This window comes from Mus caroli, unplaced genomic scaffold (genome assembly GCF_978045245.1).
Source record: "Mus caroli unplaced genomic scaffold, Mus_caroli_1 scaffold_10, whole genome shotgun sequence".
In the NCBI taxonomy this organism is placed as follows: Eukaryota; Metazoa; Chordata; class Mammalia; order Rodentia; family Muridae; genus Mus; species Mus caroli.
Genome location: NW_028227265.1, coordinates 108,387,713 through 108,406,293, shown reverse-complemented (window position 1 = coordinate 108,406,293; position 18,581 = coordinate 108,387,713). Strand labels below are relative to the sequence as shown.

Here is an 18,581-nt window from a genome sequence, read left to right as displayed (position 1 = left end):
AAATGGAGCCAGAAGCTAGGTTTACTTTCTACTATGGGGTAAACCCTTGTTCTGTAACCCTTAAGTTTCCTGAAGCAGCACCAGTGACCCTTCTTACAAAGCAAGTGTGTGTGTGTGTGTGTGTGTGTGTGTTCCACTCTTACATGTTAGGCAGAAGTGTTTACTGCTGCTTGTAAATAAGATCCTTCATAATATTCTAGGAAATCTGCTCATAGATTTACACCAGAAATTCAATGCAAAAGAAAATATTTTTAAACACTACAGTACCCACACACGTGGAGCCTAGCTAAGGTCATCCACCAAAGAGACAGTAGCACTTCCCTGAACTTAGCTCAGATGCTGTCTGGAGAGCCAGAGTTGGAAAACCCCAGTAACATGATCCCAAATGGAAACACTAGCTGATTTGAGACTCTCAGGGAGGAAGGTCTGGATATAGGGAGATGAGAAAGCAATCCCACTGTGTCTTTCATCCTTGAACTCAGTTCAGCATCACAATAGGAGGAAATAAATCCTGAGCACTGTAAAGAGAAAGAGCTAAACAGAAGAGAACAATAGTAGCCTAGAGCTAGAGAGTCACCTGTTTGAATCGCTGGGCTTCTTACAGGCTCTCTGAACCTATCTAACCTGAGGGGTCCTGGTGGGGACTGCTTTGTTTGGTGTCTCTTAGAATCCCAACCTGAGAGTCAGAACAGGCCCAACGCCAGATACCTGTTTCCATTTCCCAGGCTAAAAATGAAATCCAGCTGATGCTGGAGAGAGGTAATGTGCCCACAGGACTTGGGCTCTACTCACAGCGAATAGCATGAAGGTGTCATTAGAACCTCACTGTGGTTTGCAACACCTCCCTTCAGCTCATTTATGAGGTTATGCAACCAGTGTTCCTATAAAAAAAACAAGCTCATTCAAGCCTCATCTGTCACCCCAACTCCCTGGGAGTTTCACGTCCTCTCTGCACTCTGGACCCTGGCTGCCACCACTATGAAGACTCATTACTTTCTCCTAGTGATGATATTTTTTCTTTTCTCCCAGATGGAGCCAGGTAAGCTTTGGGAACTTGTTGATGGCTTTGTTTGGGACTGGGGACACAGAGACTGGGGGCGGGGGTACAGATAATAGCTGCCTCCTGGTTTTCCAGGTCTAGTAAGAAGAGTGTGCTGAGTGGTCTGTGGTCAACAGCCCTGGGCAGCAGCAAAATGAGCCTGGTATGGATTCAGAGAGTAGTGGGTATCTCCAAGCTATGATGTTTGTCCTTAGAATATAGGAAATATCTTGTGTAGGAATCTGCTTTGGCTGTGGCAAGATTCTTCACACCCAGAGACTAGCTTTTTGATCCAGAGACAGACACTAGCCTCAGTTAGGTCTCTGGGTGGAGCCTCCCTGCTGTAGGCAAAGTGCCCCTGTCCCTTCACCAAGCCAGCTCAGCCAGTTGTAAATGCCTGGAAACACCAGGTATGCAGTCAAGAGATGACAGGTGACCTTTCATATTCCCTGGTAGTCACATTCTTCAGGCATGATTTTACCTGTCAAATGGAAGGGCTTCACATCTGTCCAGAGGATTCTCTGAGCCTAAGAAGCTTGTCTCTGGCATAGGAGACAATAGGACCCTGAAGTAGTGACTAAGGACATATGTTCCCTACAGCTATCTCTCCCAAGGTCACATTAAGAAAGTCATATATTGCTGGGCAGTGGTGGTGCACGCCTTTAATCCCAGCACATGGGAGGCAGAGGCAGTCAGATTTCTGAGTTTGAGGCCAGCCTGGTCTACAGAGTGAGTTCCAGGACAGCCAGGGCTACACAAAGAAACCCTGTCTCAAAAAAAAAAAGAAAAAAAAAAAGAAAAGAAAGTCATATATTTCTGAATTTTAGTTTACATAGTAATAGCAGGAGGGTTCTAGGGAAGAAATTTTAGTAGTGAGATTGTCTGAAAAATCCCAGTTTGCTCTTCTCCAGGTTATATCATGTTAACCTATGGAGCTATGCATTTGAAAATAAATTAGGCCCCAATTTTCCCATGTGAAATCTGGGTGCAGGCACATTTTCAACACAGTGTTTTGCATAGTGGTGTGATAGCCCATTAGAGAGGTAAAAAAGTGCATGTAATAAGTTACCCTTCTTTTGGGATCTAGAAAACGCCAGTGCACCCCAACAGCACGTGCATGCTATTTGACACACCTGTCTTGGTGCGTGTTTGGGAGTGGGGATGGGAATCCTTTCACTGAGTGGGAAGGAGACATTTCCCTCTCATGGCCCAAATTCAAGAAAACGTAAAAGCATATCTTTCAGAATGAAGACTTCTTATTGTGTCTAGTGCTCTAAATTTGATGGTAGGCAACTCATTCAAACCATAGAAATTGGCCCACCTCGCAAAGGTGGGCAGGTTCAGCCATACTTCTCAAGACTCCATTACAAGAATGGCACTGGACTCCAGAACCACTTCTGAAGATTGCTAAAATCTTCTTGGTAGAGCCACTCTACTGTATTCTTTTAGGATAGAAATATTCTGTCTCTATAATCTGCCAGTACAAGCATTCTCCAGCTGCTTATTGGGAAATAGCCAAGAGCAGAGTCTATCTCATCCCCAAAGCCAAGTTTATGGTGCTTAGACCACCCTGAGTACCAAGGGCCAAGGAAGACGATCAAGGAGCACTGAGTTCCATTTTGACCATTAAGGAGCATCTGCTGGACTGCTGAGTTCTGTTTTGACCATAGCGAAGGGCACTATTCAGTTAAAGTATTTTTCTCTGGGGTTGATACCTGCTATGGCCCCTATGCTCTAGGTGGGGAGGAAGAATGAAATCTCTTGTGTCTTTTGTACTAAACATGCAGGCTTCCAAGAGTCTTCAGAGCCAGGCTGCTGATGGATCTTGCATGTGCTTGGCTTAAGTTCTGTGTGTGAAGTTTGACAATTCTTGATTTGCTTTGTTTGGATATAGTCATAGATTGTAGGTTAAAAAAAAAAAGAATCATGTAGGTTAACATACCAAATGCCGTTTTGGGCAATGCACACACTGTGAAACAGTTATGCCTATAGTTATACTGTACCCATCACCTCATGCAATTGCTAGCATTTGCTTTGTTCTAGCCATATTGTCTCTGAGCATGCACCGCCTTCTGAACTCAGAGTTTGGTGTAGAGGGTACTGGGCTCTATTTCTGGGAGGGTATGTGGGGCTGGCCTGATTTCATGTCCAATTTGAGCTCTCACTGGTGCCAGTCGACCCCCCACCTCCCCGTGTCTGATAGAGTCCCTAGATCTTGACTCATCTAATTGGTCCATGGGACTCCACAAGACAAAACCATCTAGCTGACCAGATTTAAAGAAATGGGATTCCCACTATCTCCCTGTACAAATAGTCTGTGAAAACAGAAATGAGGTCAACATAACAAGATCTCAACCTAGGTCTTTGGACACTAAGGGTGCTTGAGGCTGGCACTGAACAAATATTTAGTGAGCAACAAACATGAATAGATAGATGTGTGCCAGGGAAAAGGGGAGGAGTCAGGGAGAGAGAAGCTCAGACTCTATAAACCTTCACCTCTAGAGGAGAACACACACACACACACACACTGATTATACAGGTGTGCAACTCTAACTACCATGGAAAGGCTGTTGGGATCGGCTGCCAAGAGACCTTGTAAAAAGGAGACCTCCTCTAACATACCAAGAAAGGCTTCTTTGAAGAGGCTGAGATAGAAGGAGAAACAGAACTCATTTTGGTGGGCATGGTGCTTAAAGTCTTCCTTCTTTCTCAACAGTTAACAGTGGTAAGATGCCACATAAATTTAGGCCTCTGTCTTTTGCTGCAACCGTAGAAGATGTGGCTACATTCTTGCTTTACCATAGTGAACTAGGCTGATCAGGGAATCTTACTCCATACAGAGGACCCTACCACAGCCTCTGCAGACTCCTTCACTCCCTACCACTTTGGATGTAGAACTCTGTCCTAGCTGCAAAGGGCATGGCATGCATCAGGCAAGCAGATAGATGGCATGGTTAAAAGATAGAGAGAAAGAAATGAATAGGACATTTACACTGAGTTCTCACAATACTCCCAAGAGAAACATAGTATCAATATCTACATTTTTCTTTTCTTTTTTTTATTAGATATTGTCTTTATTTACATTTCAAATGTTATCCCCTTTCCTAGTTTCCCCCCTGAAAATCCCCTATCCCCTCCCCCTCCCCCTGCTCCCCAACCCACCCACTCCCATTCCTGGTCCTGGCATTCCTCTATACTGGGGCACAGAGCCTTCACAGGACCAAGGGCCTCTCCTCCCATTGATGACTGACTAGGCCATCCTCTGCTACATATACAGCTAGAGCCACAAGTTCCACCATGTGTTTTCTTTGATTGGTGGTATAGTTCCAAGGAGCTCTGGGGGTACTGGTTAATTCATATTGATGTTCTTCCTATAGGGCTTCAGTCCCCTTCAGCTCCCTGGGTATTTCTCTGGCTCCTTCATCTACATTTTATGGATAAACAACGGAAGGTTGGGGGTCCAGTTCCAGACTTTAGTGGGGTTATGTAAGGAAGCATTGGGTGGGGACTTGAACTCCTTGAAATCCAGAGATGGTTAGGGCCAGATTAAGTGAGACAGATGCTAGGAACTCCCACCAACAAAACCATTACTCCTCCTCTTACACCTGTCTTCTGTCCTCAAACGCTGAAGGACAGAGAATTAATCCAGCCCACTGCTATAGGCATTCACAACTCCACAAACTCCTACCTTCCTCACCTGCAAGTTCTAGATACAACTGTGTTAGGCTGAGCCTATTCTCTGCCTTAAAGCAGGTAAATGACTCCAGGCACTAGCAGTGTGTGACCCCAGTCACCACCCTTTCCTCCTCAGCATCTCATCCAGGAATCCCCACCCTGACCTGATTGTCCTAATTCTTCCTGCCTCTTCCACTTCCTGTAAAAGCTTTCAGTAATAGAATTTCACCTTCTATGGTGTCCAGATCCCATCTAGAAACCACAAATCTTGTTAGCTCAAAAAACCAGCCATGAGGCCTCCATGTCTGTTTGGAGAGGGCCCCTCGTTACCAGAATACTGCAAAGCAGCATCAAAGCAATTCCATGGGTTTCACTTCACACCTGAAGGGACAGCTCTGTGTCATCTATCTCCTAGGATCTCTTCCACATTGGGGACTATGCCAGGGCTGTTCTATGGATCTTTTCATGACTCAGACAGGTTGGTGACAAAGGCACACACCCACTCGGGTCCCTGCATTCTTTGACTCAACTCCCCAAGCTCTCCAAAGGGATCACCACTCATACATTCTCTCTCAAGAAGAGTCTAGATGAGCAGAGCATTCAAGCTTGGTGATGTTAAAGAGAGGCACTGCAGAGGACTGAAGGTAGCCATAGTGTCCTGCTGAGCTTGGGTATTGGGAGCTCCTTGAATTCAGAAGAGAGCCTGACTTCTTTCATCCCTGAACTGGTTTGCCCTTTGGTTGTTTTTTTTCCTGGGAGTGACAAGTGTAGTTGATTTTCTTCCCTCCTGGCTTAAACAGATTGATAGACACACTCCTCCTGCTCTCAAGCCTCCACACAGGACTACACAAAAACAGCATTCCTAGTTGACATTGACTTTTGTTTTTGACACCCCTAGTTGGAGGAACCAGATTGCTTCTGGATCCTCCCCAGCATGCTGGCAGCAATTTCCTTGTCCTGGCCAGGAGTTAGACTTTCTCTCAATAGCAAGATAGCAAGGACTCTGATGAGCTACTTTTTATGATTGACATTCAGCCTCTGCTCACCATCAAGTCCATAGTGAGGGTCTGAAGTCTCTACCCAAAACTGTAGATGGTTCATCACATCTACACTCTATCCCATGAACTTGACCTCTCTGCAGGTGTATGTTTCAATGGCAAATCTACCTGTAGATCCAGTGGGAGAGATGGGTGAATTGAGGCCTCAATTTTTTTCTTAAACCATTGTCTTTTGGCAACCCATTCCATTTCACCTGAAGTTCTTTTACTCTAAACACTTTATCTTTTCATCAGAACTTCTTCAGTCTCCCCTTACAGTGTTTATTTTAAACCTTCACATTTCCCTATACTTGCATTATACAACCCCAGAGTCCCACCCACAGGTCTCAGGGTGGATTTAAAATGGAGACCTGAGAACACAAAGTCCCAACATGTGCAGCCTGATTGGCGCATGTTCATTCTCAGACTCAAACTCCCCCTGTAGCTCAGTTGCCAAAAGGCTACTTAAGAGAATTTATTTTCACAGATGTATAAAGCTCAAATACTACACTCAGTCTCTTAATATATTTTCTTCATTAGTATTTTTGGTCATTCTTTTCTAAATCCTTAGGCATCTGCCCTATGCCAAGTCATGCTGAATTGATTTAAGTCTCATGCCAGTTTAGGTATGAAATTTTCAAAGAATAAATTAATAAGTAAAAAAACATTACTGAGTAGAGATTCAGAATGTCTGGAAAATATCAAGATTATATATCATATTTACACAAAATTAAAATATTGTGAGTTTATGACAATAAACTCGGTTTTCATGTCTTCAAGTTGGGTGGGGGGCAATGTTTTTCTTGGATAGCGAAGAACAGCTATAAATGTAGCCAGTCATGAGGGAGAAATGAGCAGCCCAGGGTGTGAGAATGGGGGAGATCTCACAATCTAGGTTCCTCCGTTCTTAGTTTGAGAGGTGTCATGGTCTTTGATAGCTCACACAGGAGAGTTGTTCTAGAGTGTGACTAGAATGCTGACGTTATACAGGCAATACAACGTAACTGGTTCTGTTGTGTCATTTCCATACATGCATGCAATGTCTTGTGATTATAACCAAAACCCCATTGCTCTTCCTAGTCCTCCCTCACCTTTCCCCTTCTATAGCCTTAGCAGCCCCACACTTACTCCATGGCTCCCTCATCCTATATATGAGAGAAAACATTCTACACTTAAGCTTGGTAGGATAGCTCTTCTGGTGTAACATGACAGTCTGGCTCCATAACCCTTGGTTTGAGTCCAGCACATCAAAACTATATATTTCTATAAAGTTCAGTTATTTTCTAGTCTATAATTCCTAGAATAAATTATAATTGTGTAGCTAGGTCTGGATATGCACTATACATAAATATTTTGCATAAGAATATACAAATATGAACCTTGTAACACTTATGGAATGTTGCTACCCTCACTCCGAGCTTTTTCCTTTTTGTTAATCATCTCTGGGAATCAATCACAGACACATAGAGCTATGTTTTTCTATTCTGGCAATCACTTCCTAGCCTAACTAATTTGATAATAAAAATTAATCAGCATAGCAACTTTGACAAGAACCAAATTACCAGTGTAGGTTTATTTCTATGCCTTCTATTATATATATTTTTGTTACTATCGCTCTGCAGTATAATTTTTTAAATAGGGGTGGGGATTGTGTGTATGTATGTGTGTGCACCACTTGCATACTTGGTACTCATAGAAGTCAGAGTAGGACATCCAATCTCCTGGAACTGGAGCTAAACACAGGTTTTAAACCACCTTGTGGGTACTAGAAATCAAACCTGGGTCCCAATGTAAGAGCAGCCAGTGCTCATAAACACTGAGTCATTTTTCCAGGCCCATTTTTTTTATAACTTGAAGTCAGGTTTTATGATCCCCCAATATTGCTCTTTTTGTTCAGAAATGCTTCTGTTGTTTTGAAGTTCTCTGTGTTACTCTATACTTAAGGATTGTGTCTTATTATATTTCTCTGAAGAATGCCATACAATTATGATAGGAAATGCCTCTCTGTTGATCATTTGCAGTGAAATTGCCATAATGATTCATAAGTACAGAATGTCTATTTCCTGGTGTATTCATTTACTTTGTTTAGAGGTTTCATTGTAGAGGTCTCTAACCTCGTTTTTTATGCATGTGTAAAATATTTTTGCATAAATTATGCAGGAATGTGAAATATTTGGCTAATGTGAATGGGCTTGCTTTCCTTATTTCTTGTCTAGCAAGTTGTTTATTGGTGTGTTAAGAAATGTACTTGCTCTTCTATATTGATTATATAACTCACACCTTACTGAAAATGTTTTCTTATATCTAAGAAGCCTTTGAAGTCTTTTTAGATTTTTTTCTTTAGATATCTGATCACATCATCTGCAAATAGATACAATTTCTTTATTTCTTACTTGTATCCCTTCTGTTTCTTTCTTTTTGCCTTATTTCTCTAGTAAAGAATTCAAGCACTGTTGTGGTTTGAACAAGAAATGTTTCCCATTGGCTCATGTATTTGAATACTTGTTCACTAGTCTGTCATGGTGTTTGGTTATGGAACACCCCTCCTGCTCTCAAGCAGGAGGTGGAACCTTGCTGGAGGAGGTAGTTAGCTGGGGGTGGGTTTTGATGGTTAGAAGCTTTGCTTCACTTCCTGTTCTTGTTTACTTCCTTTATATAGACAGAATGTGACAAGTCAGCTCTCTACTCTACCTGCTTGGTTTTAGTTACTGTTGCTATGTGTGGAGGGTTGAATAAGAATGGATTCCATATGTTTGAATACTTGGTCTCTAGTTGGTGGAATTGTTTGGGAAGAATTAAAAGATGCATCCTTGTCAGAGGAGGTGTGTCATGGGAGTAGGATGGGAGACTTCAAAAACCTTCCCACACCCCCAGGTGCTCTTCTCTCTGTGTCTTGTTTGTGGCTCAAGATGTGAGCTGTCAGCTATCCCTGCTTACATGCCCTTGTTCCAACATCATGAACTCTACCCCTTTGAATCTGTAAAATGCTTTCTTTTCTAAGTTGTCTTCATCATGGAATTTTGTCACAATATTAGAAAAGTAACTAAGACACCATGACTTCTCCCTCTGTGATGGACCATGTCCCTCTGAAACATTAGCCAAAAGAAACCCTTCCCCCTGAAATTGCTCTTTGTAGTGGAATTCTATTACAACCACAAACAAGTAACTCATAGAGAAGTTGGTACCAGGAAAGTGGGGCTGTGTTGTGAAAAGCAAGACATATTATTCTTCTGAGGAATATGGGAGAATTTGGTGCTTCAGACTAGAAAAATTGAATTCTGTAAACAGAGATAAATGAGCTTTGCTAGAGGGATCCTGAAAGACAGTAATCCTAAAGGAAATTCCAACAATGGAGGTCTGGCCAATGAGGTTTCAGAGGAGAAAGTGATTCAAATTGTACCTGACTAGAGACCAATGATGACATTTTGCCAAAGAATCTAGTTGCATTCTGACTATGACCTGAGAGTTTGTGTGGAGCTAAATTAAAGTAATTAATTTATTTTGTTGTTGCTAGGGAGTAAATTTTAACACACCATAGGGTTGAGTCTGTGGCATGGTTATTAGGGCAACAGATCTGGTAGGATGAAATTTTAAAAATATACAGTTTGGAAAGCAAACATTACAAGGAAACGTAAGACTTCAATTGTGTGCTGAAAAAGAGTTTGTATTTGTTGAAGAGAAGCTGTATGATCTGGACAAGAACAACAGGAAATGTGTTGTGAAGGCAAGACCCCACCTGGGTGGGCCTCCGGGTTATGAGGGTGCTGTATTCAGAATCTTCTGCAACTTAGCTCCAAGTGGCCAGGGCCTATCTCAAGCTGGGTGCAGAACTTGACAATGTTACCCATGTGGTACTTTTTTTTTTTAAGAAAAAAATTATGCAAGATTGAGGGGATCATGGGTTTTTCATTTGCAGTTTCAGAGAACTGTGGAGGCCAGGTAATTTATGTCAAAGCCAGAGTATAGTCAAGGAATCCCTAAGGGGGCCATTGCATAAGGATGTGATAATAAAAATAAAATAAAAATCTTGGGCTTGGGTTGCCCAAGATGTTTGAGATGCCAGATCCATGAGGTATCTGCCAAGGAGAATTGCATACAGGAAATGGAATCAGGAATCAGCCCAAGACAAAAATGTATGTTGCAGGCAGCAAAGCTAGAGAGTCAGTGCCATCTATACCTATTGAAGCTGAGGCTTCAGATGCCATACATGGACCTAAAGAATTTGGGTTTTCCAGGATGGGTTTCAGTTTTGCTTTGGTCTAATCTTTCCCTGCTGTACCCATACTCCTTTATTTTGGAATGGTAATGTATATTCTGTTTAACGTTGAAAGTATGTGATTTGTTCTGTAAGGTATGTTAAGACATTGTTTTGGATCTCAGAAGAGACTTTGGGTGTTGGACCAGTGTTGCAACTGTTAAAGACTACGAGGACTTTTGCAGTTGGATTAAATGTATTCTCATCATGAGATGACTATGAGCCTTAGAGAGCCACAGGGAGAAGGTTGTGGTTTGAACAAGAAATACCCCCATAGGCTCATGCACCTGAACATAGTGTCACCAGTAAGTGACACTGTTGGGATAGGTTATGGGAGCTTCAGGAGGGACAGCCTTACTGGATGAAGAAGTCACAGGCTTCTGAAGGTACATAGCCTCACTCCACTTCCTGTTTTGACTTCCTGCTTCCTGTGTGATGAAATGTGATCAGCTGGCTCCCTGCTTCTGCCACTATGTTTTTCCCATCTCTTACCATGACTTCCCCACTTCGATGGCTCTATCCCCAACCTTGGAAGCATAGACCAAAATAAACCCCATTTCTTCTCTAGGATGTTTTTGGTCATGATGTTTTATCACAGCAACAGATAATTAAGAGAAACACTATATTAAATACATACAGTCAACTCCTTCCTGGTACTAAAAGGAATTACTTTCAAATTTTTTCCACACAGTATAATGCTGGCTATGAGTTTGTAACATATAAATCTTGCTGTGTTGAGGCATGATCATTCTATCCCTGGTTTCTTCGGGGTTTTAGCATAGTAGATATTAAGTTTACGCCGAGTTATTTTCTGCATCTATCATCATGGCCGTGAAAATCTCATCCCTTTATTATGTTTATGGGTTGTATTGTGCTTATTTCACACATGCAGAATCACTCTTACACATATGGACTTGATCATCATGTATTGACTTTTTAATGTGTTGCTGAATTATTTGCAAGAACTTTATTCAGAATTTTTAATGTGTTCATCAAGGCCTTCTTTTGTTGTTGTGGGCCCTTATCTAATTTTTTGCATAGGTCTAATAACTACTTTGGATAATTGATTTGGAAATGTTCTTTTCCTTATTTTGTGGGATAGTGTGAGGTTCATTAAGCACCTGGTAGAGTGCTGTAGTAAATGTCACTAGCAGTGAATTTTTCTTTGTTGTTGGTTGTGAAGGGTGGAGGGTGGGGGCACAGGGCAGATGGGGGGGGGTCTGGTGATTGGAGTGGGGTGGTCAGGTCATGAGAGTGGGTGTAGTAGAGGGGTGGGGGTGACTGCTGCTTTAGTCTCACTGCTTACTGTGGATCTACATCGTCTCAGTTCACTATCTGTAGATCAAATGCCTCCAAGAATGTGTCCATTTATTCTACATCATATAATTCATGGCAATACAATTTTTCGGGCATTCTGTAGTATCAGATGTAATACTTCCTTATTCATCTCCAATACTATTGGCTTCAGTTTTCACCTTTTTTTTTTTTCACTTCCTAGCTAATGTGGTCGTGACTTTGTATATCTCACTTAACTTTTTCAGGAAGCAAGCCTTTGTTTCATAGATCCTTTGCACTGTTTCCGGGTTTTCCATTTCATTATTTTCAGCTCTGACTGACACTTTTATTTCCTTGTTACTCATTTGGGGTTTGGATTGATACTGCTTTTTTTTAATACCTCAAGGTGTATCATTATCTTATGTGACATCTTATTTTTTTTATTGTAAGCACTGATAGTTATAAATGTCCTCAGAATGACAGTTGGTATACACACAGGGTTGTAGTAATTGCTCATTGTTTGTTTCCATTTCATTTGCTTCTATGAAGTTTGTTTTGTTTGTTTAATTGGTTGTTTTGTTGTTGCTGTTATTTTGAGGTCTTTTGCTTTGCTTTGTTTGTTTGTTTCTTTGTTTGTTTCATAAGACAGAGTTTCTCTGGGTAGCTTTGGATGTCCTAGAACTAACTATGTAGACCTTGCTGACCTAAGTATGCTGGCCTTGACCTCACAGAGATCTACCTGCCTCTGCCTGTCAAGTGCTGGGATTAAAGGCATGTTTCACCATCATCTGACTTCTATAAAAATTTAAACCCCTCTCCCCTTTTCTTCAGTGGCCTACTAATTTTTTCAAAAGCAAACTTCATATATATTTTCAATATATTTATGTGTTAGTATCATTTTTCTTGTTGCTAATTCTTAGCTTTATTATATTGTAATTTGATAAGATACAAAATATTTCAACATTTATTTGTTAAGATTTGTTTTGTATATTCTAGAGCCTTGAAATGGAAGAGTATATGGCTGTCCTTACAATCATTTGGTCTATGTTGCAATTACTGTAAAGTTTCTTTGTTCATTTTTGTCCAAAATATTAACTACTGACAATAGTGCACTGATATCACTCATTAGCACTGAATCTTGATATATCTATCTCTTTATGCCCAATAGTGTTTTGATTTAATGAAATTGGATCTACCAAATTGGTGAATATATATTACAATCATTACATCTTCTTCCTTTTATATTTTTTTGAGATTTTCATACAGGAGTACTGTATTTATATCATTTCCACCCTAATCTCTCCTCTTTCAACTCTTCAAATCTTCCTACTTTCCCCCACTCCCTCTCAAACTTATTAGCTCTTCTTTGATTGTTAGTGTTCGTACATAAATACATACACATATATAAAGACAACCTGCTCTGTTCATTTAGCCTTGTTTATATATGTGTGTATTTAGGGGTGGAGAACCTATCATGGACTTATCCCTGAAACAGATTCTCTCTCCTTCTCTCAGTAACCATTAACTTCATTTATGAATTATGCCTCATGAGAAGTCCCCTCTCCATGGTGTCAAGTGATGTTGTTATTGTACAGGTCTTGTTCAGGCAACTATATCGGTAAGGCTTCACAGATGCAGCTCACTGTTGTATACGGAATAAGCTGTCTCTCATATCCTTTCATTCTTCCATCATTCCCATCCTCCTTCATTACATCTTCTTGATTGACTGTTCTCTTTATTACTATAGAATGAAGTTCTTCTTCACTTGGGGCTAATTTTTGTTTAAAGTCTACTTGGTTGGATATGAATATAATTAATTACTCTTGAGCCTTTTTAGATTATATTTAATCAGAAAATTATTTCCATCCCTTTATTTTCAGGTTGGGTCTTTTCCAGTGCAGCTGGATTTTATTGGCAATAAACAGTTGGGTTTTGTCTTTAGACCAATCAGTCAGCCATCCTGTCTAATAAATTAAGGCCATTTATGTCTAGGACTATTGTTGAAAGATTGTCCTAATTCCAATAATTTTTCCTGGTTTTTAAAGTACTTGTCTTCTCCCTCTCCCTCTCCCTCTCCCTCTCCCTCTCCCTCTCCCTCTCCCTCTCCCTCTCCCTCTCCCTCTCCCTCTCCCTCTCCCTCTCCCTCTCCCTCTCCCTCTCCCTCTCCTTCTCCCTCTCCATCTTTATCTCTATCTCTCTATCTCTCTGTCCTTCCTTCCCTCCCTTCTCCCCCCACCACCCTCCTTGGGATATGAAATGTTTGATTCTTCCCTAATTCTCATAATTTTCATTTATTAGTCTCATGAAATTTATGTTTCCCAGGAAATTTATGTTTCCAAGGTTTCATGACTATCACCAATTTTATTCATAGGATATAGGATGCTTTCATCTTTTATCTTCTGCAATGCTACCACAGCAGTCGTGAACTGTTTTAGCTGATGTCTAACTTATATTTGCTCTAATGGGTGGAAATGTACAACACTATGTGCTCTCTCTCTCTCTCTCTCTCTCTCTCTCTCTCTCTCTCTCTCTCTCTCTCTCTCTCTCTTGGTCTTTAATGTTTGTACTGATAACTGTTGTTGTAATTCTGGAGAATGGGCCTTCATAGGTAACCTGTCACTTGTGTCTGCAGTTTTCAGTAGTCTTTCTTTGTTTTATATTAAAATCACCTTAAGTTTTATTTGTCAAGGATCATCTTTTCATGGGCCATGTCTATTTTTGAATAGCCTGTTCTTCTAAAGTAGACAGTCTCTCTCTAGATTTGGTAACGTTCATCTACAATTCATAGATTTCCATTTACTTTAGCTGATATCTCTTTCTATTATTACCTGAAAAATTAAGCTTTGTCAAATATAATTTTCCTTATAGTCTATCTTGTGACTGATCGAGTCTGGGATGATGATCTTCACTGGATTCTCAATGTTTGCTTTATTTCCATGGTTTACATTTAGAATCAGCTAAAGGTTCCTTCCAACTTGCTGAGTTTCTCATCTAAATTTCACAATGATCTTTTCATTTCACTTATCTTTGAATTCTTCCTAATTTAAAACCTAGATGTTTAATGCCTCCTCTGGAATTTCAAGCATTTCAATATTTTGGATTCACTTTATTGAAGAGTTAAGAAAATGTGGAGTTGCCATATTACCTTTCCCCTCTGTCTATGTTGTAGTCTGTACCTCTCCCCTTTTCCACTCCTGTAGGGTTTGGTTTTTTTTTTTTTTTTTTTTTCAGTTTAGTTTCTAGGAGAGTCAGATGTATTGAGCCATTCATCTCTGATGTCTAAAAACTTAGAACAGAAAAAGTGGTCCCCAGGCCAGGCTCTGATCTGACACATTTCTCACTAGGACTGCTACTAGGCTGAATCTCTGTGAGTGTCCTCTACACACAGGCCTACAAATCCAGTAAGTGTAGAAGCTGGCTATGTAACTGGTGAGCTGAGTCTGTGAGCAATTAAGTTGCTTATCCCCTTATGCCATTGGCTCTGTTGCTGCATGTGAAGTCCCTGAGAGTGTAGAAAATCCTCAATCCACCGTGTGTGTGTGTGTGTGTGTGTGTGTGTGTGTAGATAATATACTATGATATACTGCATGATGTCACATTATATAATATGTCAGAATAATATGTCATAATGGTATCTATACATATTTAATGCATCAGTTAACTCTTTGACAGTTCCATGCATTGTATTTGATTATGTTTACCCCTCTGTAATTCCTCCCAGATTCACACTGCATTCCATCTTCATCCAAGTTTTTTTCAAGCCTGAATCTGAGTGTGTGGCCATCCGCTAGAGGATGGTTGATGTACTAGGGAAAAAAAAAAAACCTTAAAGTAACTAACTCTTCCTCTTCTGAAAGATACAAACCACTAAGAGCTTCCTCGGCTAGGTCTGAGACTTCATGACTACATTGCCCTGCAAGTTTAAGTTAGACAATTATGTATATACAGACATATATTTTAATGTTATATTTTATTAATTCTTTAAATTAATACAATATTTTTGTTATTTTCACCTTCCTACAATTCTCCCAACTCCTCCTAAATCTACCTTCACATTCCCATCTCTATTTCTTAACACCCCCCTTCTTTTAAATAATTCACTGAAATCAATTTATGCCACCAAATATTTATAGGTTAAGTACCATCTACTGAAGCAAGGTTGACTATCAGGAGCCATACTTTTAAAGAAAGTGGAATCTTTTTTTCCCCTAGGAACTATCTATTATCAATAGCTTTTTGGTTCAGGATAGGGGTTCATGAGCCTCTCTTTATACTGGAATATTAAAGTGTAGCCTCCTTAGTCTCAAAATCAACTCCACAGCAATGGCCTTTAAGAGAGCATTTCGTTTATAGGCTTCCAGCTTGTCTGTCTTGCATTTACCAAATGGCCTCAAATTTTTGTAGTTACAGATAAAAGTCTAAACATATTTGTTCTCCCCGTGTAGGTGTTGGCATTCTCACAAGTCTTGGACGAAGAACAGATCAATACAGATGCCTTCAACATGGAGGATTCTGTCTCCGCTCCAGCTGCCCATCTAATACCAAACTACAGGGAACCTGTAAACCAGATAAGCCCAACTGTTGTAAGAGCTGACAGTAGTTTGAAGAATGGACATAAAGGACGAGCGAGGGATTGTAAAATTAGTGTTTTAATAAATGAAATGTTTTTGAAGTTTCTTTACATCATATCAAAATAAATTTTATTTCTCTGTTTAGAAGAGCAATTTTTTTAAAGTATTGGGCTTAGAACAGAGGTGGGAAAATCCAGAACATCTGCCTGGCCCTGAGTAATGATGGTCACAATTTGAGTGATATCACTTCTATGTAATTTTGTCACCATGCAAGATGCATCCAGCACAGGAAGGTCACACAGAATTGAACAGAGAACACGGTACACAGGCTTCCTGGGATGTAAAAGAGAATGACTCTTCCACAGTCTTAACAGTCAGTTCTATGACACCCCATCTGCAACCTTAGCAATAGAAACTCCTTTATAACTGTAAGTTGTCCAACCAGAGCTCATCCTCCATGGGTAATGTCTGGATTTCCTGGTACTTTTAAAAAAGATTCAGCCACAACTTTCAAATATAATTGTGTATAACAAATCTGTGTTGGGACTGGGACATCTGTGTTTCAGGTCTTTTTTGCTGTTGTGTCTGTAGACATGCATGAATGAATAAAAGCAATCATGACATCCAGGTTTTGGGTTTTTTTTTTTCCTGAAAATGTTCTTCCATCTCCTGATGGCACACATGATGTGGTAGTTTTCATAACCTGCCTCCAAAACTTCATTTTCAACTCTTGGTAAAAGATAAATAAAAGGTACTTGGATCTTTATTCCAAAGGTCAAAAAGAAAGTCTTATTGTAAAGACGATTTATTTCCCAGGCCACACTAATATTAACCAATGAGATGATCTTTTCTGCAGAGAAAAGCTGAGTAAAGGAGATGCTGACAATGGGAAGGACATTGAGTAGACTCAAATATTCTCCATAATGCAGACACAGTAGTTAAAACTCATTCTTTTAATTTCTTCCTTAACCTGGAAACCTCAGCAAGAAACCAAGATAATTCTACTCAGAGAATAAATCCCAGTGAATGTGGATGGGGTCCCTTCTTCTATACCTAACTTAGGTCTTCAGGGTGTGCTCAGGTCTGATTTCAGATAGGCAACCTCCACTCATGATGGGGTGTTCTACGTAAGCTATGTATGTTCAGGTAAGTGGTCTGTTGGGTCATATAACACTCTGTTCCTGATGGATAACATATAGTAATGTGTTGAACTACTATCAGTAAAGAAAGATCAGCAGTGTAAATTTTCAATCAAATAAAGATCTAGCATGGTATCACATACCTTTAATCCCAGCACTTGAGAGGCAGAGGCAGGCAGATTTCTGAGTTTGAGGCCAGCCTGGTCTACAAAGTAAGTTCCAGGACAGCCAGGGCTACACAGAGAAACCTTGTCTTGAAAAAAAAACAAACCAAAAAAAAAAAGAGAAAAAAGAAAAGAAAGATCTACCCTATCATTCATTCAAAGAATCATAGATAGATAGATAGATAGATAGATAGATAGATAGATAGATAGATAGATATAGAGCTAGATTTATATTTTGTGTATATACATATGGAAAGATAGATACAAATATATACATATATACACATATGTGTATATATTTTGTCAATTAATAGATATGATATAAACATAATATAAATAGAAACTGTAATATAAACAGAAATATATGGTTTTAGGTTGACTTTGGTCCATTAACTGATACAAAACCATATATTCCTGTTTCTTAAAGCTCGAATAAGACTTTCTTCCATTTGACTTAGAAATTATCTGCTTATACCACTGACAAATGAAATCTAAAAAGTCAAAGAACATGTCTTCAAGAATACTTACATGGACAAGAAATAAATACCATAGCAAATCATTACAAGGGGAAGCATTATAATGGGAATAGACAAAATGTGGCAAACCTTGGGAATATTTAAGAAGGTAGAACAGAGGGAAGTTATCACAAATAAAAATGATGACTACACTAAACATTTTGGAACAATACACCTTGGTGACTGTCTTAGTCAGGGTTTCTATTCCTGCACAACATCATGACCAAGAAGCAAGTTGAGGAGGAAAGGATTTATTCAGCTTACACTTCCATACTGCTGTTCATCACCAAAGGAAGTCAGGACTGGAACTCCAGCAGGTCAGGAAGCAGAAGCTGATGCAGAGGCCAGGGAGGGATGTTACTTACTGGCTTGCTTCCCTTGGCTTGCTCAGCTTGCTTTCTTATAGAACCCAAGACTCTCAGCCCAGGGATGGCACCACCCACAATGGGCCCTCCTACTTTTGATCACTAATTAAGAAAATGCCTTACATCCAGATCTCATGGAGGCATTTCCTCAAGGGAGGCTCTTTTTTCTGTGATAACTCCATCTGTGTCAAGTTGACACCAAAACCAGACCATACAGTGACAATGATCAATGAGAGTGGTCAGGACCCAGTCTTGAACACAGAATTGCTGGCAGATGTCTTTGCAGAAGTCCCTTCTGAATAAAGTTGTGATGGCTTCCAATCCATCTGGTCATTGTGATGGTAACAACAGGTTTTGTGGCTGAGAACTTCCTTTTAATCTCCTGGTCTAATTTGCATTTTTGGTAGAGTTGACAGAGGTGATTTAAGTTTTACTTTAACCAATATGAGGTTTCTTTTCAAACACAATTAGAGCAAGACTTGTGACTTCTTTCTCCTTATATCACTTCCAAGATCCCAATCTTACTACACAATCTTACAGCTGGTC

General features: G+C 40.0%; 1 protein-coding gene across 1 annotated transcript; it reads left to right on the top strand.

Annotated features, from left to right (window-relative positions):
• The first annotated feature begins 859 nt into the window (after positions 1-859).
• LOC110300933 (beta-defensin 1) lies at positions 860-16,472 on the top strand. Its single transcript, XM_021171146.3, has 2 exons — positions 860-1,039; positions 15,727-16,472. Exons 1-2 carry the CDS (start codon positions 979-981, stop codon positions 15,873-15,875), a joined length of 210 nt encoding a protein of 69 aa, XP_021026805.3. The 5' UTR covers positions 860-978; the 3' UTR covers positions 15,876-16,472.
• The last annotated feature ends 2,109 nt before the right edge of the window (positions 16,473-18,581 follow it).